This window comes from Pelophylax lessonae (genome assembly GCF_965119305.1).
Source record: "Pelophylax lessonae genome assembly, chromosome: 8".
Taxonomy (NCBI): Eukaryota; Metazoa; Chordata; class Amphibia; order Anura; family Ranidae; genus Pelophylax; species Pelophylax lessonae.
In genome coordinates, this window is record NC_138775.1 from 182,510,945 (window position 1) to 182,535,558 (window position 24,614).

The 24,614-nt window shown below is 43.4% G+C and overlaps 1 protein-coding gene across 1 annotated transcript in view; it reads right to left on the reverse strand.

The window, feature by feature from the left end:
- The window catches only part of CNN3 (calponin 3), a 102,884-nt gene that overhangs the window by 36,662 nt on the left and 41,608 nt on the right, over positions 1–24,614 (reverse strand). The window contains exons 2-4 of the mRNA XM_082265863.1: positions 9,115–9,236; positions 701–767; positions 475–612 (exon numbers count right to left, since the gene is read on the reverse strand). Coding sequence (XP_082121989.1) covers positions 475–612; positions 701–767; positions 9,115–9,236 — 327 coding nt within the window. The remainder of the gene's footprint in view (positions 1–474; positions 613–700; positions 768–9,114; positions 9,237–24,614) is intronic.

A 24,614-nucleotide genomic window follows, 5' to 3' on the forward strand; every position in this document is an offset into this window, starting at 1 on the left:
GCCCATATAGTTTACCGGCTAGTCTTCAATTCGTCCACTGTGGTCCAGATACGGTCTTTTTGGATAAAAGCATCTGTAGGGGCCAATCTTGAAAATTGCCACTGTTCTAGAGAACAGAGGCCACACACACACACACACACACACACACACACACACACACATCCATTGTCTGCTGACACTAGTAAAAAACTGAAGCAATGCTGGGAGCAGGAATACAATGCTGGGTGTAGTTAAAGCTTATTTGTCAGTGTTCAATCACCTGGAGATGTATTATAACCCAATAGTCTAAGAATTAACTCTCCTGTTTCCTGTTATTACTATGAATACATTTGAATTTACTTCTAATCTTTCTCCCTCAAGCTGTACTTACTTGTAGAAACAAAATAAAAAAAAAAAAAGTCACACACACGGTACTGAATACAAGGTTTCTGTCCCTACATTTAATTTATAAATGTGCAAAAAAAGGGTACATACCAAACCAGCCAGGGATATCAAAGACGACTGAACTTGGGTCATATTTCCATTCTCAAATAGGTCATTTGCTTCAAAAATGTCATGTGGCTTCATCCCATATTCCTGTATGGCTTTAATGAAGTTTCCAATGTTTTCCAGCTGTAGAACAATCAGCACATGACACCATTAAGATAGATTGACATAATATAACTACACAGTCTAAGAAAAATGTACCCACAGCCCTTACCTTGTGCCAGTTTATTTTTGCATCATTTACTTTCTTTACTGCTCCCGGTTGTAATCTGTTAATGAGACTAGAAGAAGGAAGGAATTAATAACAAATATACTGAAAGGTTCTAAAGCCGACCATAGACAGCCGAGATTAAAAACCATGTATGGGCATGCAGTTTGTTCCCCAGTTCATCGATTGATACAGTAGGGTACAATCAGCTTGCGATTTTTAATTATTGCCAGCATCTATAGCCACTAGGAATAATCACTAAGTTCTCCCAGAGCAGGTATGCCTGAACCCCCACCCCCCCCCCCCCCTTACTGCTATCATGTAATGTCCCCTATAAAACTATCACTAAAATTTGTATAATTTACAGAGTACAGAGGAAGGAGGGTCGCCCTTAAAATGAGTAAGCCATGATGCACGTTTGAGGCTATGATTAGGTGTTGCTGAATAGGTTCGACAAATGGTATTTTGCTTTAAATGGACTGAGCAAGCATCGCTCAGGATGGATTTATGTTTTGTGAGCTTTTAGAAAAAGTACTTCTGTGGGTAGATATACTTTTTAATAAATATCACACAATGCCAGCGTGGTTTATATTTGTTCTATAGGGCTGCACAAGGATTTCCAAGTCGGGAAAGAGTTGCAATGCTGTGGATTTTATCTTTATATGTGCATTCTTCTTTTAAATACTGGAATGAACTTCGGATGGTAAGTAATCAGTAAGAGTGTATACTTGAGCGCTGTTAGTTTGCATTTAACAATATTAGAAAAGTAAAAAACGGAGAGCTTGGTTGGGTGCAGAAAGCAGCACAGACAAAATTCTTCCCTCAGACCTACTGATAAATTGAGGCTACTGGTCAGTGTAGAGGCAATAGCAGAACAATCACCTGATCGGAGGTAAACAATCTATTAAACGCCACTCAAAATAAAAGGTTTGCTTTTTAGAAACAAAAAAGACAGTCTATCCAGCCTTTCCATCTACATAAACTCTGTACACCAAGTGCGGTTTGCTATGTGAGCATAGTAATCTGGTTCTGCCACATTTTCCAGATGTAGGAAGGTGAATGTCAGGTGTTCAAGGTTGTTTTTGCTGTAACATGGAAGCCTCTACCATCAGCTAGAACAGGATATCAGAGGAGAGATTTGGGTTTCATTTTGCACAATTTTATAGTTTAAGCTGACAAAGTGGTCACCTTAAAAACACTAAACAGGAAGACGATCATGAACTTCAGCATACAAAAAAATCTCTGTATGTTACCTCATCAAGCACACTGGAAAACCTGATATCTAGAGTGCTGTATTATATGAATCTTTTCAATCTACTAAGCGCACAGGTTAATTTTAACCCTCACAATAAGCTGGTAATCATCGCTAAGAACCAAAACAAAACAAAAGAACAGATGGGGTTGCTCAAGATCTGCATAAGCGCTCCCCAACTGATCGAGACCTGGGGGTTCTATAAGGTATGTCAGCTTTCAGTCATCTAGTGGTCACTTTTGAGCTTTCAGTCATCTAGTGGTCACTTTTGAACATCAAGTGCAACGTGTTTTTATATTTCAGTCCCAATGCAAAATATATTGGGTCATATTTTTCATTGTTCTTTTTAATTTTTATTTATTTTGCTTGCTAGGTTTATAACATTTCATTATTATAAATGTTTTGCCAAAAATCTTTGCTAATCTATACATTTATGTATATCAAATGTCACGTTACTATGAACACATATTGCTGCTCATCCTGCTACCCTCTGTCAAACGTACTTGCCTGTGGCAAAAATGCAATATGGATTGAAGGTAATTAGTCAATGTACAATTGCTCTCTTTCTGTAAATTCAAACCACAACACCACCAAAGCAGCTAAACACCATTTTAAAATACATGTGTGTTAATTTGTTCACCTGTCAAAGAATTCATAATTCTGGGCAGCCACAAGTGTAATTTACAGAGCTCTACCACCACCCTCTTATCAAGGAGACCGACACTACTATTCAAAGCATGCAGCTCCACCTCTTCCTTTCTGCATTTCTTCTTCAACCCTAGTTTGCTAATCAGACTATGAATAATGCTGGGTATACACAAACTGAAATTCAGCAGGAATGACTGAATTTTGATGTCTGTGTATCCCTCGCTGTTCAACAGAAGGCAGTCTAACAACTGGCTTCTGTCGAACAGTCATGCTGGAAAACCAGGAATAGTGCAGTAGGGAAAATCCCTGCTCCAATCTCTAGTGTGGATGCAGGTATCAGAGATTTTTGCTCAACCTGCTGGTTGAACGAAAAAAAGAAATACCTGGTTTAAGAATCACTAGACTGGTGATTACGCTCCCTGTGCTCCCCTCAGCCTCTACAGCTGTCTAAACCCCCACTGCATGAAGCATGTAGAGATCAGATTTTTACCATTTTTTTTTTTTTTTTTTTAAGGGGAAGATAATTCGGGTTTGTAATGACTGGACAGTTTGTAATGTTTTGCTGTTTTTATACAATGTAGCTCTCTCTCTCTCTCTCAAGTATACAGTTTAGACACAAAGTGTAGTTTTACAGACTTCAAGTACATTTTGTCAACATTTTAGATATACATGCCTACATATAGTTATAAATTATTTACATTATATATGCAATGTCTGTTATCAAATATAAAAATCTTCAAATCTATACTATGTCCCTGTGCAATGTACACTGCTCAAAAAAATTAAAGGAACACTTTGAAAACACATCAGGGAAAAAAATGGGACGTTTGACTTACCGTAAAATCCATTTCTCTGATGTTCATTAAAATAGACACAGCTCCTAATCTTAACCATTGGTTTATACTGCCCCCTACAGGAGTAAGACACTAGGCAGAAAAAAAAAAAAAAGACTGTCTACACCTATGGGAAGTCCCAGGGGTTATACTCCCTCTTTTTTTGTTTTGTTAGTGTCAGAAGAATTACAATGCCACAGAGGGGTGGGTGCTGTGTCCGTCAATGAACATCAGAGAAATGGATTTTACTATTAAGTCAAATATCCCATTTTCTCTCTTTAGATCATTGACGGACAAAGCTCCTGATCTTCTCAACCATTGGAACATCCCAAAGCAGTGTTAAACATGAGGGGTGGGAACAGCGTAGAAGAAATTCCCAAGGCTAACTATAGTCAACCAAATAAACAGGAGCTCAATCAAAATGACTGGAGCTCACCAGAAAAAAAAAGCGTGCTCCGACGACCAGGTGTCCACCTTGCAAACCTGCGTCACTGATGCCTGGTGACGAAATGCCCAGGAGGCACTGAGCGCCCGAGTAGAGTGCGCCTTGACAGGGAAAGGAGGAACCTGACCCCTGATGGAACCAGCCTTGATCACCGTCTGTCTGATCAATCTTGAAATGGTCGCAGAGGAAGCGGACAACCCTTTCCGAGGCCCATCTGTGAGCAGAAATAGTGAGTCTGACCTTCCTAAAAGACTCCATATCTGCCAGTTACACCCCAATTGCCAGGACCACATCCAAGGCATGCAAGGCAATTTCCTACAGATGTTTTGGCCTGGAACACAGGGAAGGCAACAAAGTGTCTTCATTCAAATGAAAATCAGAGACAACCTTTGGAAGGAACGACAGACAGGGACGAAGAACCACCTTATCTCCGTGATCGACCAAGTAAGATGGACAGGATAAAGCCGCCAATTACAACACACTGCCCGAGGTCCCTAGGTGGCAACGGAGACAGCACTGCAGGGGCCAAGTGCCTTATTCCCCGATGAAACATACGCACCAGGGAGTGTGTGGCCAAGGGCCGTTGAAAGAATTCCACTGTCGGACAGCAGGAGACAAATTGCAGCCTGCAATTTCTGGTGTTTGTCCAGAGGAAGGAGCACTCTGGCGGCTAAGGCTGAGTCCAGAGTCAGACCCATATAGTCCAGCTTTGTGGAAGGAAGCAGAGCAGACATGAGAATTCAGAATCCAGCCGAACTCCACTTCGTATAGGGATTTCCAGGTTTTCCACAAGAGCAGGAGGAGACTCTGCTTACAGAAGGAGGTCGTCCAAGTAACCCAGTAACGGGAACAATGCTAGCACCGGGGTCAACACTTCGTGAAGACCCGAGGAGCAGAGGCGAGACCAAAGGGGTAAAGCCACAAATTGATAATGCTCCTCTCCCCAGGCAAAGCAGAGGAAGCGCTGGTGAATGGCTCATATTGGAATGTGAAGGTAAGCATCCTTAAGTCGATAGAGGCAAGAAAATCCCTGATGCAGGGATGCCAACAGTGCGAATGGACTCCATTCTGAACTTCTGCACCCGCACAAAGCTGTTTAGCGACTTGAGGTCCTGGGAACTGTAAACAGGTTTAAGTAAAAACCCTGAAAACTTTATAAAGTCGAAACCAGAACAATCACCCCTTGAAGTAACAGGTCTTGTACCGTCCCAAACCGACCCTGTAAGCAGTTCGGGGACAGGTGCAAGTTGGAAGGAAAGAACCTTGCCAGGGTACAAGAGTGAAACTCGATCTTGTAGCTGGACCGAATTACTTTGTGGACCCACTTGTCTTGTACCAGGGAAGTCCACGGGTCTGGAACCCAGTAAAGACGCCCCCCCCCCCACCAATACAGGGGAGGGGGCACCTTCATACTGAAGAAGCCTTGTCCGCAGGTCTGGAGAAGCCCGCTCTTGGCTTGCCAGACCAGGTTCGTTTGGATCCTCCAAAAGGAGGCCCTGAAAGGCTTCGAGCCCTGGTCAGTCGACCCTGAGGGACAAAAAAAAAAAAAAAAACTTCTTATAAGCCGAGAAGGAGGGCCTACGTCTACAACGAAGGTCCTTGCCCTTAGTAGCCTGCTGAAGAAAGGTACGCTTTACCTATGAGAACTTTAATGAGTCCATCTAGGGTAGCTCCTAACAGGCAATCTCCTTGAAAGGGGAAATCAGTCAAGGCCTTTTTAGAAGTCTGTTCCACAGACCAGCATTTGAGCCAAAAGACACGCCGAAGAACCACTGTAGAAACAGAGAGCCGAGCTGCATATAAAGAGGCATCACAGATAAACTGCAGCCCCTGGACAAGCTGATCCACCAGCTCAGCAAAGGCAGGGGGGGGGGGGGGGAGCTATTCTCCCTCCAGGTCACAGCGTAAAAGCTTAGCCCACTCAGTCAGTTTGCGACACCAGGGCAATGGTGAATACTGGTCTCAGTGCCGAATCAGCCAGAGTGTACATATTGTGAGCCACAGCCTCTGCCTTCCTGTCAGTCGGATCCTTAAAGACCGAGGACTCTTCAACTGGAACCATGGTTGCCTTGTTTAATCTAGAAACCTTGGGGGGTCCACCACCAGTGGAACACTCCACTTCTTAAGAAGGGACTCCTCATAGGGGTATCTAGGGGTATCGCCTAGCAAATCGCTTAGGGACCCCAAGGGGAGGCTTTTGTCGTCCCCACTCTTTAGCGACAATTCTGTCCAAATAGGCGGGGAAAGAAAACACCTCTGCCATTCTGGATGGCTTGTGATTGTCAAAGGGAACCTATGCCTCCGTCCCAGCTGCATCCTCCATGTTTAAGGTCTCACACACAGATACAATCAGTGCTTCCACCAGCGCCTTTTCATGCACGGTTGCAGATGTGGAGGAATCATCCTCACTATCTGAGGATTCTGGCCGTGTGGTCACAGACCCAGCAGGGAGACCCACATCCGCAGCGGCCGAATCAAATTCAGGATCCGATGAGGCAGGGGGCGCATTTCGCTAGCCCATCACCCAAAAGCCACCTCCATCCAGAACACAAATGACTCCAGGACTGCTGTCAGTGCATCAAAAAATGAGTACCTTTAGCAGAGAGGGAGTATACCCCCTGGGACTGCCCATAGGCATAGCCAGACTTTTTCTGCCTAGTGTTCTAATCCTATAGGGGACAGTATAACCCAATGGTTAAGAAGATCAGGAGCTGTGTCCATCAATAAACGAAAGAGAAATATCATGCTGGATATCTATACTGATATTGACTGTGTAATGTGTTAGGAATGAAAGGATGCCACATCATTTGATGAAAATGATGAACCTACAGAGGGCTGAATTCAAAGACACCGCAAAAATCAAAGTGAAAACATGATGCAGCAGACTAGTCCATTTTGCTGAAATTTCATTGCAGCAAATCAAAAAACGGTACTAAGTAGTTTGTTTGGCCCCCACTTGCTTGTATGCATGCCTAACAACGTCATGGCATGCTCCTAATGAGACGACGGATGGTGTCCTGGGGCATTTCCTCCCAAATATGAAGCAGGACATCAATAAGCCCCTGAACAGACAAAGGTGCAACCTGGCGGCATCGGATGGACCGAAACAAAGTCTTAGAGGTGTTCTATTGGATTTAGGTCAGGCGAACGCGGGGGCTCTTCAATGGTATCAATTCCTTCATCCTCGAGGAACTGGCTGCATACTCCCACCACGAGGCTGAGAATTGTCATGCACCAGGAGGAACCAAGGACCCACTGCAAAAGCGTAGGGTCCGACAATTGATCCAAAGATTTCATCCCGATACCCAATGGCAGTCAGCGTGCCATTTTCTAGCTTGTAGAAGTCTGTGCGTCCCTCCAGGGATATGTCTCCCCAGGCGACCCACCACCAAACATGCTGAACGATGTTACAGGCAGCATAACGTTCTCCACGGCTTCTCCAGACCCTTTCACGTATGTCACATGTGCTAAGGGTGAACCAGCACTCATCTGAAAACCACAGGGCGCCAGTGGCGGTCCTGCCAATTCTGGTATTCAATGGCAAATGCCAATCAAGCTCCACGGTGCTGGGCAGTGAGCACAGGACCCACTAGAGGACATCGGACCCTCAGGCCACCCTCATGAAGTCTGTTTGATTGTTTTGTCAGACATTTCACACCAGTAGGCCTACTGGAGGTCATTTTGTAGGGCTCTGGCAAAACTCAGGAAAAAAAGAGTAGGGGGAAAACAAAAATATTAGTGGCCTTCACCTGTAAAACCATTCCTGTTGCCCTAGTCTAGTGCATCTGTTAATTAACACCAAAAGCAGCTGAAACTGATCCACAACCCCCTCTGCTATGTAACTAGATCAATATCCCAGGAGTTTGAGATAATGCTATACTCTGACCTTTAATGAGAAAAAGAAAAGAAGAAAAGAAAAAGAGAAAAAGAGAAAAAGAGATCGAGAGAGAGAGATCGAGAGAGAGAGAGAGAGAGATCGAGAAGAGGGGGGGGGGGGGGGGAGAAGAGAGGGGGGGGGGAGAAGAGAGGGGGGGGGGGAGAAGAGAGGGGGGGGAGAGAAGAGAGGGGGGGGAGAAGAGAGGGGGGGGGGAGGAGAAGAGAGGGGGGGGGGGGAGGAGAAGAGAGGGGGGGGGGGAGAAGAGAGGGGGGGGGGGAGAAGAGAGGGGGGGGAGAAGAGAGGGGGGGAGAAGAGAGGGGGGGGGAGAAGAGAGGGGGGGGAGAAGAGAGGGGGAGGGGAGAAGAGAGGGGGGGGGGAGAAGAGAGAGGGAGGGGAGAAGAGAGAGGGAGGGGAGAAGAGAGAGGGAAAGACACACGGTGGATTACAACCAGATTGCTAATGACTTTAAAAGCATTAAAAAATAAGCGTAGTTACAATTGACCAAAAGGATCCCATTATAGACAACTGCCATACCATATTGAAAATGGTTCCATCAACAGACGCATCTATGACAAAACTGCAGTGGGGGATTTTCTCCAATTTTAAACCATCTAGATGGTATATTATGGATACCATGTAAATATTTTAAATTAGTTTGTCCCTAGAAGAGATGATCATTGTAATATGTGGTTCTATAAGGCTTTTGATTGTAGTATGGATAAAGGTGGAGTAGTGCATGGAGATCAACTGAGCTTCGCTGGTTAACAGCAAAAAGCACAAGCAGCCTGATTTCTGGTATGCAGGGGATTATTAGAAGTTACTATGTTTATACTTGTAAAAGTTGTAAATCTCAGTCAGGAAATCTGAGAAAAGCACATATCTGTAGTGTTTACTTATATTTCTCCAAAGCACTAAGTAGGGAAGAGAGGGCTGCAGACAAACAGGTTAAACCTATGTAGGAGAATTTGTTTCAGCTCTGCATCATCTGAGGCTGTTCACATCACTTGGTATTTGTAAGGGTTTACAACCACTTCAAAGCGATTTTGTCAGCAAATGAAAATTCCCAATAATTGAATGTGTTTTCAATTTTGACCCTGTAGTGAAAGGATCACTAAAAAAAAAACAAAAAAAAAAAAAACAGACAAATGTGCTATTGCTGACATCGTTAAGAAAGCATTAGATGCCTGGTGGTCCCTGGTTTCAATACACTGTAAATCACTGGCCTGGGATAAGCATGCAAGTAAACTCAGGGACTCCAAAAGCACTGGATCAACAGAAAGTCAGACAAATCAGCATTTTTAACAACAACCCACCCGCTATACTCATCACAGGATATAATAGAGTATGATCGAACAGCACACTTACTGGCAGAGAATGACTCCATCTCTCAGGCCCACCTGGAAGTTGTCACCAATCCTCATGCCAGTCACCTCCTCTATCCAGAGTCGCAGATCCTCCTCCACCTGCGGGTCATATTTCTGGGCAATCTGAAAGTAAAAAAGAAAAAAATTGTATGGCCAGTGGACATTCCAATAGCTTTTATCAAGTATTATTACAGTTACAATGTAAACATTTACAATTACACAATTTTTGCCATTTTAGAAATAACATTTTTTCCCCCATTATTAATATTCTATCATTTAAGCTAGGGCACCACCATAGCTTTAGACCTTCAGATATAACAGGGAAAGAATGTAGTTGTAATTTTCTCCGAAATTACCACATCAAACAAGATTACACACAAAAAAATAAATAAAACACAAGACACATTATTCTAAGGCTACGTTCACATCTTGGCGTTGCTATTTACAGGCGTTTTTTAGGCGTTGTTTCAGGCGTTTTTAGGTTGACAAGTGACCAATGGAAAAAAATAAAAAACGCCTGTAATCTGCCCAAAAAGAAGCTCATGTACTTTTTTGAGCGTTGGGCGTTTTGCTTAAAACGTCAAAACGCTCAGATGTGAACAGGGGTCATTGAAATGAATAGGATTTGTCTTATTGAGCTGATCCTAGAGCAGAAAAACACCCAAAACGCCTACATGTGAACTTAGCCTTAAACTTCTGGAAATGCCAACACCGATATTCCCGACACATCAGTGAACCAGTTCTGCAAACCAGACCAACCAATGAGTGCAGACCAGTTTTGCAATCCTGACACATTGGTGAATATGGGGCAGTTCCACAGTCCTAATACACAAATGAACGCAAACCAGTTCTGAAGTCCTGACACATAAGTGAACTTGGTTCAATGGAGTAGCAAATATATAAGATAATGCAGGCCAGAGGATGGTAGTTTTGGATCATACAATAAGCGGGCTAAACAAAACCATCAGATTCCTCCATCCACACAAACTAGGTATATGAAGAAATCCCATCCCCGCTGGGATATTATATTCTGAAACAGGCTCCTACTGCTCTCAATATACATTGCTTAAAGTGGTTGTAAACCCACTTTAAAAAAGACTTTTACCCTATAGGTAAGCCTATATTAAGGCTTACCTATAGGTGCTATAAATATCTCCTAAACATGCACCGTTTAGGAGATATTTACAGTGCATGCAGCCAATGTCATTCTTGCATGCGCTCTGAAGGAACGGCCACCCGTGCCATTCCTTCAGAGCCCAGTGGCGTGAGTGGCGGCTCCCGCTCGCATGCGCAGGAGTGATGTAATCGCTCCTCCGGCCAGATGGCCAGAGGATGCGATCCAGGAAGCAGGATGGCTGAACATGTCGGCTGTCCTGTCGGCACTGTGGGGGCTTAGTGTTTTAGGTAAGTACTTCATAATGAGCTAGTGTGCAATGCATACTAGCTCATTATGCCTTTGTCTTAACAGGTTTTTTTTTTTTTCACTTTTTTCAGTGGGTTTACTTCCTCTTTAATGGTTGCAGATTTCTAAGTTTTCCAACTTGTCCGTTTAACAGAAGTCAATTAAATTATAGACCTGTTGAACAGGGACAACCACACACTGATTAAAATTTGTCCAGCTGAACCAGACGAATTGTGGTCATTCTCTGGCCAGCTTTAACTGTATTGCCCACAGAAAAGGTCAATATACTTTTGGTAAAGTGGGAAGGTTGCAAGAAAAATTACTTATCAGGTAATCATGCAAATGATGTCTTGGTAGCACAAATAGACGAGCATGTGCTTTTCCCTCAATGCAAGTACTGTACTGTCAGACCACATGCACCAGACTTATGGGCCATACACACGTGCAGATTATCTGAAGACTTTTGTCTGTAGACTTACCAAAACCATATAATATGAGGTCAAACCTAAACACTTTCAATTTGTATGCAATCCGGCAGGCCCTTGCACTACATAGAAAAGGTAAATCTGAAGGAAAAAGACTTCAGATAATCTGATAGTGTGTATGGCCCTTTAGGCAGACTGTACAATCAGTCAGAAAAGGTCACATTCATGGGTATGGTAATAAATGGCAGCTGTGCATGGAAGGGGGGGAACTGACCACAGAATCCAGTGTCAAAGAAAACAAATCTGCTGATTCTGCTGCTCTGATGTCTGCACCCACAATACAGAGCAGTTCTACGTTTAAGTGCGTTACTGCTGGGTTTGCACTCAAACTGCCCTAATCCATTTTTACGAGCGAGTTCATTTCCACCTACTGTAATATCCCAATTCGCCCTACTGTTAAAGCCAAGATAAGTGCACTTTATAAAAGTCTAATATGTTGCAGCCCAATACGCAATGAGCAGGGCCCTCTGATTCCTCCTGTATTAAATTGTATTGCAACTGTACTGTTTGTCCTCACGCTGTAAAGCGCTGCGCAAACAGCTGGCACTATATAAATCCTGTATAATAAAAATACGTCCCAAATTCCAGAAACTGTTAGTGAATGTTAAATATTCTAAAACCCGCGCTATGAATAATAGGGAAAACAAAAAGCAGCTGCTGTTCACCCAAAGGGTCCTTTCACACGGCCGCTCCGTGTGTCCGCAAATCATCCTATTTTTTTGCGGATGATTTGCGGACATAATGTAAGTGAATGGCACTGCGGGTGTCAGCGGAATACCATCCGCTGACATCCGATTTTCCTCCTTTCAGTTCTGTTCCGTTTTTTCGAATGGAACAGAACCCTATTTTTTCATCCGTGTAAAAAACGGAAAGGAAGGAAAATCGGATGTCAGCGGTATCATCCACTGACATCCGCAGTGCTATATACTTACATTATGTCCGCATATCATCCGCAAACGGATGGGATGATATGCGGGCACACGGAGGGGATGACACAAATGTCATCCGCTCAGTGAAAAAAAAAAAAAAGTCCCGCAGCGGAGCGGCCGTCTGAAAGGACCCAAAGGGAAAGTAAATAAATGAATATTACAGCGCTTGCTACATGAATAGATACAAAAATATAATGACCAAAGTGCTAAAAATAAGGTGCCAAGTAAATACAATCCATTACCAAAATCGAATGATGTCTATTGATGACGCTCGGGGAAGCGGGCAAAACACAGACGTTATTTCCCGCGTACCCTAACCATCTATGTCACTGTTCCTCGGTGGAACACACGCAAGTCGGCGTTCCAGGAAGTATTCTGTTGTAGATCTGCTGCCTACATTTTTTTTACTGGCTTGTGAGTATATTTGATTGCGTTTTTATAATAAACTATCCATGCAGTATTATGCTATGATCGCTTAAATTTAAATTGGGCTGAGCGCAACAAGGAAGCAGCATTCGCCATTAGAAGCAAGCAGGTTGTTTGGACGAAATCCTCACAAGTTTTCCAGGACTCTATACTCACCTCCAATTAGCCACATCTGACCTGGTCTTTACTTCTGAGTAGGGGTACATGAGGGGAGTGTGGCACCTTGGCACTGATGAGCACTTTATTCAAAAGAAATCGAAGGAGCACTAACACAGTCTTGAGCACTACTGCACTGGTTATTGGACTATTTATGGACTTGGATTCATTTTTTATTGAATTTTTTATAATGATTGATGAATTTTGATACACTTTCTGCATTTTTGCACCTTTAGATTTTAGTAATATATGGATTGTATTTACTTGGCACCTTATTTTAGCACTTTGGTCACTTTATGTAAAATCTATTCATGTAGCAAGCGCTGTAATCATTTGTTGGTGAATGTTATTGCCCAACAGGTATCTTATGCTCTAGGGAGACTGACATCCTATTCAAGAGCTCCTGAAAAATTCAAAGCAGAAATATATAACCAGTGAAACAATACGAGGCCTAAGAGCAATTTTATATGATCCATGGGATTAGTGTAAACAGCAGAAGCACACATCATTTGGCAGTGTGAATGGAATGTCTGAGTAAAGCACTTTGTCCCACTTACTGCTCTGTTTACACACTGCTTGGAAACCACAGATGGGAAAAATCAGAATGAAATCATATTATAGGACAATAGTCACCTGTATACCTGCTTAACAGATTAGGGAGTGGGAAAGTGAAGATCCTGGTTTACAGTAAGAACCTGTTCGTAAAGATTGTAAAGATTTACATTTTTTTTCTGAAAACAATTCATACTTACCTGCTCTGTGCAGTGATTTTACATAGAGAAGCCCTGATCTTCCTCTTCTCGGGTCCCTCAAAAGTGCTCCTGGCCCCAATCTATCCCACCCCCACCCACCAGTGCTCTGGCTCCAAATGCCCCATAGGAAGTAGCTTGATCCCGAGCTGGGATACCTATTCAGACACACAGCTCCGCTCGGCCCCACCCCCTGCTCTGCTCACAGGGTTTGACTGACAACAGCAGGAGCCAATGACTTCCTGCTGCTTTTAGCCAAGCCTACCAGTGAAAGTGTTTCCCCTATAATGCAGGGAATGCATTCAAGTAGCACTATAGGCAAAACTTTTTTTTTCCCCATTTTGGATGAAGCAAGAGATGGTTATAACCCCTGTCAGATTTGTTGTCGTCATCGGTGTCCCACTGCAGAGATTTCCCTTCACTTCCTGTCCCATAGCAAAACAGGAAGTCAGGAAATCCCTGCAAATTAAGGGAATTTCTTGGGTAACCCCCAGGTCACCAGAACTAGTGTCCCCAATGGAAGATTTCTGCTTTATTACTTTTCTGGAGACAACCCAAAATTTGGGATTTTGGGTTATTTTCACTTTCATTGATAATGGTAAGCAGGACAAATAGAGAGGGTAAATCTCCCCAAAAGGGACACAGACCGCAATACAAACTGACAGGTGTTCTCATCCCTCTCCACTCCAAAACTAAAATAAAAGTTCTGCTTGCACACAGGATGACTATCTGCACAGCACTTGTGTCCTCACCATGAAGTGTTTTTTTTAGCATAGTTAAGGTTTAACTGAAGCCATTTTGGATGGCGTAGGGAATGGTCACATGCCTGGCTATTAGAAGCATTGAGAACTTCATAAAGTGGTTTAGTTCCGCCATGGAAAGGTCTGTTCTTAAGAAACAGCATTTAAGAGTTATATAAAGCATTGGTATCGTTCGAGACCATATATTTTGCATTCTTAACCACTCAAGCCTCGGAAGATTTTACCCCCTTCCTGACCAGGGCCTATTTTGCGATAAGGCACTGCGTGAATTTAACGGACAATTGCGCGGTCGTGCGACGCTGTACCCAAATGAAATTGACGTCCTTTTTTTCCACACAAAAGAGAGCTTTCTTTTGGTGGTATTTGATCGCCTGTGCGATTTTTTGATCATGCGCTATAAACAAAAAAACAGCGACAATTTTGCAAAAAAACACAATATTTTTCACATTTTTTTTTAGATGAAATTCCCCCAAAAAAATGTAAAAATCGAAATTTAACATTTTAGGCTAATTTGTTTTCTGCTACATATGTTTGGTAAACAAAAAGGCAAAAATCTTATTTTGATTGGTTTGCGCAAAAGTTATTGCGTTTACTAAGGGAAAGATTTTTGTCATTTTTATTTATTTTTTTTTTAAACGAGTAATGGCGGCGCTCTGCGATTTTTTTTTTTTGCGGGACTGCGACATTGCGGCGGACAGATCGGACCCTTGACTGACATTTTTTGACACTTTTGGGGGTACCAGTGACATTACTACAGTAATCAGTGCTATACATATGCACTGTTACTGTAAAAATGACACTGGCAGGGAAGGGGTTAACTTTATTTGAGAAGGAGGGGTTTAGTGTGTCCCTAGGGGCGTACTTCTAACTGTGATTGGAAGTGGCTTTTCATGTAACAGCAGAGATCTACGGTCCTACATAGCAGGACCGTATGATCTCTGCTGTTACACAGGGGAGAATGACAGGCGGCTTTGTTTACACTAGCCGCCTGCCTTTCTCCTGGTGTAACCGACGATCGTGAGTGACCGGCGGACATCGGGTATGCCGCTCACATGCGCGCGGGGGGCGTGAGCGCGCCTCCGGCGGCGCGCGCTCGCTCCCTAGATCCTCACAGGCTAGCGATGTAGATCTACGTCGCTTTGCCTGTGAGGGGCTGACTGCCGACGTAAATAGTCGTTAGGCAGTCAGCCCCTCACAGGCAAGGGGCTAAGTTGATGTGTGGTCTTTCATATTTTAGATTTGTAGAGTAACCACTAAATGGTGCTTTCAGTGGCATCACCTGAATTCCTGCTTAAACACCGCTTTTTTCTTTATTGAGGCAACCTCAGAAGCTTATAGACTTGCATCAAGAGAAGCTGCAGTAAGGCACAACCGTTGAGTAAATACTGTGTGTCACACACACACACACACACGTATAGACATATATACATACATACATAAATATAGAGGTATAGAGATATACATACCTATATATATCTATCTATACCTCTATGTATGTACAGTATTTATCTATACATATCTAGAGAGATATACATACATACATACATACAGGTATAGATATAGAGACACATACAGTATCTCACAAAAGTGAGTACAACCCTCACATTTTAGTAAATATATTATATCTTTTCATGTGACAACACTGAAGAAATGACACTTTGCTACAATGTAAAGTAGTGAATGTACAGCTTCCATAACAGTGTAAATTGCTGGGGAGCTACAGTTCATTGAGGGAACCATGAATACCAACATGTACTGTGACATACCGAGGCAGAGCATGATCCTCTCCCTTCGGAGACTGGGCAGCATTCCATTAGAACGACCCCAAAACACACCTTCAAGACGACCATTGCCTTGCTAAAGAAGGAGGGTAAAAGGTGATGGACTGGCCAAGCATGTCCCTAAACCTAAACCCTATTGAGCATCTGTGGGGCATCCTCAAATGGAAGGTGGAGGAGCACAAGGTCTCTAACATCCACCAGCTCTGTGATGTCGTCATGGAGGAGTGGAAGAGCACTCCAGTGGCAACCTGTGAAGCTCTGGTGAACTTAAGAGGGTTAAGCTGGAAAATAATGGTGGCTAAACAAAATATTGTCATTTTGGGCCCAATTTGGACATGTTCACTTAGGGGTGTACTCACTTTTGTTGCCAGCGGTTTAGACATTAATGGCTGTGTGTTGAGTTATTTTGAGGGGACAGCAAATTTACACTGTTATACAAGCTGTACACTCACTACTTTACATTGTAGCAAAGTGTAATTTCTTCAGTGTTGTCACATGAAAAGATATAATAAAATATTTACAAAAATGTGAGGGGTGTACTGTACATAGATAGACATACATTAGGAGAGATCCGAGCTGGAGATCTAGAGAGATCCGAGCTGGAGATCTAGAGAGATCCGAGCTGGAGATCTAGAGAGATCCGAGCTGGAGATCTAGAGAGATCCGAGCTGGAGATCTAGAGAGATCCGAGCTAGAGATCTAGAGAGATCCGAGCTGGAGATCTAGAGAGATCCGAGCTGGAGATCTAGAGAGATCCGAGCTGGAGATCTAGAGAGATCCGAGCTGGAGATCTAGAGAGATCCGAGCTGGAGATCTAGAGAGATCCGAGCTGGAGATCTAGAGAGATCCGAGCTGGAGATCTAGAGAGATCCGAGCTGGAGATCTAGAGAGATCCGAGCTGGAGATCTAGAGAGATCCGAGCTGGAGATCTAGAGAGATCCGAGCTGGAGATCTAGAGAGATCCGAGCTGGAGATCTAGAGAGATCTGAGATGGAGATCTATCTCGCTACACACACGGAAAAATAATTATTTGATCCCCTGCAAATTGTGTAAGTTTTCCCACTTACAAAGAAATGAAGGATCTATAATTTTTATCACAGGTGTAATTTAAATTAGAGACAAAATATCGACCAAAAATCCCCCCCCCAAAAAAAGATACAAATGTTATAAATTGAGTTACAGTTCAGTGAGTAAAATAAGCATTTCTTTCTCAAGCAAAACATGACTTAGTACTTGGTGGAGAAACCCTTGTTAGCAAGCACCGAGGTAAGACGTTTCTTGGAGTTAGTGAGCAGGTTTGCACACATCTCAGGAGGGATTTCGGTCCACTCTTCTTTACAGATCTCATCTAAATCCTTAAGGTTTCTTGGCGGTTGCTTGGCAACTCAAAGTTTCAGCTCCCTCCATAAATCCTCTATATGATTAAGGTCTGGAGACTGGCTAGGCTACTCCATGACCTTAAGACCCCGTTCACACTGGGGCGACTTGTCAGGCGACTTGGTCGCCTGACAAGTTGCGGTGGGTCGCCTGCCATAGATTAGCACAGGACCCGTTCTAATAGGAGCGACACAAGTCGCTCCGACTTAGAAAAAGGGTCCTGTACTACTTTGGGGCGACCTGCATTGACTTCAATGATATGAAGTCCGTGCATGCCACTCCGTGGTCGCAGTGCACGCTGTGCACCGCGACTTCATAGGTCGCCCCGGCAAGTCGGTCGCCCCTGTGTGAACCGGCTCTAAATGTGCTTCTTGAGACACTCTTTTGTTGCCTTGGCTGTATGTTTTGGGTTATTGTCATGCTGACCATCTTCAGGTGTTCTGGCTGAGGGAAGAAGGTCATCATCCAGGATTTTACAACACATGGCCCCGTCCATTTGCCCCTCAATGCGGCAAAGTCGGCTTGTACCTTTAGCACAGAAAACAGCCCCAAAGCAATAGGTTTTAACCCCTGAGCTCGACTGTAGGAATGTGTTCTTAGGATTATAGTCAGCAATTTTCTTCTTCCAAACAGTGAGTCCCCCTCCTCAACAAGGCACATGTACAATTGTGCCAATGAATATCCAAACGATTCAGAGAAGGATTGGCATTAACCCGACTCACTGTGTTTGGAGGAAGAAAAATGTTGACTATGACCCTAAGAACACCATTCCTACAGTCAAATTATTTCAAATATATATATATATATATATATATATTTGAAACAATGACTATTCCATATCAGTGATCCCAGAATTCACCGATGGTGGGGAGGGAGGTTGGGACTATAGCGGACTAAATTGTCAAAAAGTTTGTAGGTAAGCCAAGAGGGAAAACAAAGAAGAAATGTTAAAATATAAACAATATTTATTCAAAAATTGATAAAAGTCGACATGAAAGTAATAGAAAGAGTAATACAGTACAACATGTTACATATATAACGTGGTAGTAGTCGATTTGACGGGTGAAAGCCTATGTTCAATGCATTTCGCTTTCCGCTTCGTCAGGAACTTTGGCGTAATGTATTCACCCTTTTATGGAATTAGGACTACATTAAGACCTTCAAAATGTATACATGAAAAAAGGAAAAAACATATATAAGTACAAATTCATGTCTTAATAGTGAGAAGAATTAGCAATTTTCATTTTAATCCTTATATAAAAATGTACAGAATCAAGAAAGAAAAAACAAAGAGCTTACCACACTTAAAAATGTTGTGCCTAATACATAAAGATATTGGACCAAAGATTGCGTCTCCCAGAGGCTTGCTTTATGGCTCCAAACCAAACAATCCCTGGCAGGGCCCCTAGGGGGTCCTCCATGGAGATGGTTAAGAGGTATGAATTGGACCAGTCTTGAATGGGTGCCACCACAGCGGACAGTAGGTGGAGCCCGGAATTCTGTGGACACAAATAATATGCGTTGTATAATATGTCTGATGTAATACAGACTTGTTTGGAATGAATAGACATTTATAATATGATAATTGGTTAAAGCTCTTAAGGGGTTAATAACCAGGATAACGTCACAAAACATACTGCCGAACTGCCAAAACTAGGGTCAGCTCATTGGGACTGGACATGGAAGGCAAGAGCATTAAGCCAGTAGTTCCATCCATGTTCAAAATATTGAGTCTGCAGCTAGGAGTATATGCTCCAACTGGTTGCCCAATACAGGTATGTGTACAGAAATGATCCATAATCAGATCAACAAACTAAGCCACAGGGTTTAGCTGTCTCCGAAACAGAGCTGGAGTGTAAGGGGTGGTCAGACCAAACAAATTGGGTGTCTTACCTTCAAACCGATAAAGCCGCGGGTCGGGAGAACCGCCATGGCTCATCCTCCCGCGCCTTAAGACTGGTCCCGCCGGAAGTGACGCATGTCCGCAATCGTCACTTCCGGCGCGGGCGCCATATTGTCGGATGTCCGCCGCTAGAGGTCAATAGATCTCCGTGGCTGCAGATCCGCACCGGCTAGGTCAGCCGGAGGGGGCAAGCAAGAGTGTTGTCCCCTGCTTGGCGCCCGAATCCATACCTAAAAGCGAGCCAATGGACAAGCAGGGAGTGAATCCAGATCCATTACATTAATGAATACAGTATTGAGAAACTGGAAAGTTATATTGAGTAAATTTAACAAGCAGAAGCAAAACCAAAACCAAAAGAAAAAAAGAAGAAAAGAAAAACAACCCTAAATGGATTGTAATACAAATACAGCATTCGGGACCTATCAAAGACATATATGTCCAACTGATAATTCCTATATAAACATCAAATAGGCAACTCTTGGTATGAAATAAACAAGGACATGAAAAATAGGGAAGTGAAGAAAAATAAAAGTTTTTTGTCGCCCAGCGCTGGGCGACAAAAAACTAGGCCCGATGGACCAACATGTCATCAAGCAAATCTGAAAAATTATGATTTAGATGTAATTAATTTATCCTCATATGATTTATCACCCTCTGAAAAAGTAGTATTAACACTGGGGTTGAATTTTTGCCCGACTAACGGCTTGGACAAGTTTGAACTAGTCAAGGACCTGCATCTTTTCGCCAGAAATCTGACGTTCAGATACATCTTTGACAAGGAGAAAGACAAGGTCCCTGGTAGGGACGATACATACAAGGATTTTAAAATACAGGACTTTAAAACCTTGAAAATCCTAATGCAACTTCTAAGTGAAAATGAAAAATATGGAAGGGAGGAGAATGACTGTCATCCTCCTCATCTGACGAGGAACCACTACCAGAAGACAGTCCACATAAATACAAAGCTAAGTCCAAAACTTTCCCCAAACTTCAAACATGCCCCGCTGTGTGGGCTTTTCTCCGTCAGTCGATGAGAGACATTGAGTCTCTATCTACGACCCCTGTACCTAAACACAATCTGAGCGTGTCGCAAAAATGCGCACTTGACCACTTGATCCATAACGACGACATTGTCATCAAACCCGCCGACAAGGGGGGCAATGTCGTCGTTATGGATCGTGGTCAATACGTCACGATGTGTGACAAAATATTGTCCAATTCAGACTGGTATGCACCCATATCTTCGGACTGCATACAAGATAAAATCAATGAATTTAATGATTTGCTTCGTGATGCTTTTGACCAGGGAATCATTGACCAAGACCTTTTAGGCTACCTTTCAACGAGATGGCCAATCACTCCGACCTTTTACGCCTTGCCCAAGGTCCATAAGGACCTTGTTGCTCCCCCCGGGCGTCCAATAGTCTCCGGTATGGGCTGTGTATCGGAGACAGCTAGCAAGTATTTGGACGATCAATTGAGACCACATGTGGTGAGATTACCCTCCTATTTGAAAGATACCATTGAACTCCTTAAAACCCTGGAGGGACTATCTGTTCCTTGCCACTCCATCCTAGTAGCCATTGACATCGAGGCACTCTACTCCAGCATCCCCCACAGCAAGGGGTTGGAGGTGGTCGCTGGTTTCCTCCGGGAACAGGGACGCTCGTTCTGGCCAAAAGTTGATTTTCTCTTAAAACTTTTGAAACACATTCTCAATTCCAACATCTTTACATTCAATGGCAACACATTCCTCCAGGTGCTGGGGGTAGCGATGGGGACTTCCTGTGCCCCATCGTATGCCAACCTGTACCTGGGGGGATGGGAGCGTGCCCTGTTCGCGGGGGAGTCCGGCGACCCCCTCCTCAACCATATACTCCTTTGGAGAAGATACATCGACGATGTACTTATGGTGTGGACGGGGTCGCTGGAGGAATTACAATCGTTCATGTTACTCCTAGGCGAAAATTCATTCAACCTCAAATTTACGATGCAGTGGCATAGGAACAGATTGGCCTTCCTGGATACTGAGGTGGTGTTGGATCCGGATGGATCGATTTACACCACGCTACACCGTAAGGATACAGCGGGTAACACAATACTCCATTTTGATAGCAGCCATCCGCGTTCATTGGTACAAAGTATCCCTTATTCCCAGTACCTGAGAATACGTAGGATCTGTACCAAGGAAATGGATTTTAAAAGGGAGGCGGATTCCCTCCGTCAACGACTCCTGGCCCGGGGGTACAGCAACAGGGTCCTTAAACGGGCCTATAACAGGGCTTGTGGATTGGAGAGAGATAAATTAATTTTTGGCAAGAGAAAAGGCAAAAAGGATGCAGTCACTAGAATTGTGACAAAATTCAATACAGACCATCATCTGGTGCGCAACCTCCTTGCCAAAAACTGGCACTTCCTTAGGGAAGACCACACCATCTCTAAATATGTATCTACATACCCTCAGTTAACCTTTCGTCGGTCCCGGTCAATTCGTGATTCCCTGGTCCACAGCCATTACACCGAGCAATCTGAAGGGGAGCCTTCCCCCATAGGTACGTTCAAATGTGGTGCCTGTGACTTTTGTCCATGGATCCTGGAGGGTCCTTCCTTCCCTCTTCCCAGGGGAGGCATCCATAAATGTCGATCCTACGCAGATTGCCAAACACAGGGGGTGGTTTACATCGCCCTCTGTAAATGTGGTGCTTTCTACGTAGGAAAGACCAAGCGGAAACTAGCCAAGCGTATACAGGACCACCTATACTATCTAGAGGTCGGCCTTATTTATACGCCCATCTGTAAACACGTCGGTGTGCATCATGATTTTGACCCCGATTACGTTAGGTTCGCTGTTCTCGAGGTCATCCCCTCCAATCCACGGGGGGGTGACCTCGATAACAAAGTCCTCCGTAAAGAGGCTATGTGGATTTTCAATCTACAGGCCACCCAATGGCCAGGACTTAATACTGCTGTTTCATATAAGTCCTTCCTTTAGATCCCTGAACCTCTCTATCCTACTTCTGTCCCCCTAGGTTGTTCTGATAACGGGCCCCATTACAGAACAAATCATTAGTATTTACCCATGTAGTCATTGATTTCACTCAATATACAACTATCTGCAACTTTTCAGTAGTCAAAGTCTCTTTATCATTCTACTTCTATAAGGCCTCATCCTAGGAGGCCCATCGGTCCATTCAACTGACCATTGCTTACCCGTTTTTTTTTTTTTTGTTGTTGTTTTTTTCTACTTTATCTGACATACAGGTTACACTGGTACCTTCTAATAAGGGGACTAATGTTCCCTATTTAAAACTCTCTCATACGTTGGAGGAAGTCAGGTATGGGGAGCTTATGCTTACTCTTTATATGGGTCCGTTCTTGGATATCTGGGTTATCAGGGGGACCATGTCTGAGAACCCTCACAATATGGGATGCTTCTCTTTCCTATCTTCCTACCCTCCCCCCTCTTTCCTTATTTATTTTTCTTCACTTCCCTATTTTTCATGTCCTTGTTTATTTCATACCAAGAGTTGCCTATTTGATGTTTATATAGGAATTATCAGTTGGACATATATGTCTTTGATAGGTCCCGAATGCTGTATTTGTATTACAATCCATTTAGGGTTGTTTTTCTTTTCTTCTTTTTTTCTTTTGGTTTTGGTTTTGCTTCTGCTTGTTAAATTTACTCAATATAACTTTCCAGTTTCTCAATACTGTATTCATTAATGTAATGGATCTGGATTCACTCCCTGCTTGTCCATTGGCTCGCTTTTAGGTATGGATTCGGGCGCCAAGCAGGGGACAACACTCTTGCTTGCCCCCTCCGGCTGACCTAGCCGGTGCGGATGTGCAGCCACGGAGATCTATTGACCTCTAGCGGCGGACATCCGACAATATGGCGCCCGCGCCGGAAGTGACGATTGCGGACATGCGTCACTTCCGGCGGGACCAGTCTTAAGCCGCGGGCGCGGGAGGATGAGCCATGGCGGTTCTCCCGACCCGCGGCTTTATCGGTTTGAAGGTAAGACACCCAATTTGTTTGGTCTGACCACCCCTTACACTCCAGCTCTGTTTCGGAGACAGCTAAACCCTGTGGCTTAGTTTGTTGATCTGATTATGGATCATTTCTGTACACATACCTGTATTGGGCAACCAGTTGGAGCATATACTCCTAGCTGCAGACTCAATATTTTGAACATGGATGGAACTACTGGCTTAATGCTCTTGCCTTCCATGTCCAGTCCCAATGAGCTGACCCTAGTTTTGGCAGTTCGGCAGTATGTTTTGTGACGTTATCCTGGTTATTAACCCCTTAAGAGCTTTAACCAATTATCATATTATAAATGATGTCTATTCATTCCAAACAAGTCTGTATTACATCAGACATATTATACAATGCATATTATTTGTGTCCACAGAATTCCGGGCTCCACCTACTGTCCGCTGTGGTGGCACCCATTCAAGACTGGTCCAATTCATACCTCTTAACCATCTCCATGGAGGACCCCCTAGGGGCCCTGCCAGGGATTGTTTGGTTTGGAGCCATAAAGCAAGCCTCTGGGAGATGCAATCTTTGGTCCAATATCTTTATGTATTAGGCACAACATTTTTAAGTGTGGTAAGCTCTTTGTTTTTTCTTTCTTGATTCTGTACATTTTTATATAAGGATTAAAATGAAAATTGCTAATTCTTCTCACTATTAAGACATGAATTTGTACTTATATATGTTTTTTCCTTTTTTCATGTATACATTTTGAAGGTCTTAATGTAGTCCTAATTCCATAAAAGGGTGAATACATTACGCCAAAGTTCCTGACGAAGCGGAAAGCGAAATGCATTGAACATAGGCTTTCACCCGTCAAATCGACTACTACCACGTTATATATGTAACATGTTGTACTGTATTACTCTATTACTTTCATGTCGACTTTTATCAATTTTTGAATAAATATTGTTTATATTTTAACATTTCTTCTTTGTTTCCCTCTTGGCTTACCTACAAACTTTTTGACAATTTAGTCCGCTATAGTCCCAACCTCCCTCCCCACCATCGGTGAATTCTGGGATCACTGATATGGAATAGTCATTGTTTCAAATTCTCCAACCGGGATGAGGACTAGTTGTCCAGACACAGGCTGCTTCCCATCTTTTCTAAATTATATATATATATATATAATCAAAATTATGTTTGTAGTAAATCAAAAAAGAAGGTACCACATCCCTAAATTGTATACTATAAATTGTGGGAAATGTTCCCAAAGAGTCTCCAAGGCGCAAGCCCAAGGTGTAGGGGCATGGGTCTGGATGGAAATAAGAAAGCAAACAGAAAAATAGATGAACAGAAAAGAAAAGGGGGAGACTGGGAAAAGGAGGGGAAAAGGGAAGGGGAACAAGGAAAAGAGGGGGGGGGGAGAAAAGAGGGAAAAAAAAAGGAAGGAGAGGGGGGGAAAAAGGGGGGGGAAGGAGGAGACTGAGGAAAGGGAGGGAGGGGTGGGGGGGAAAGGAGGAGGGGAGAGAAAAGGGAAGGAAAAGGGG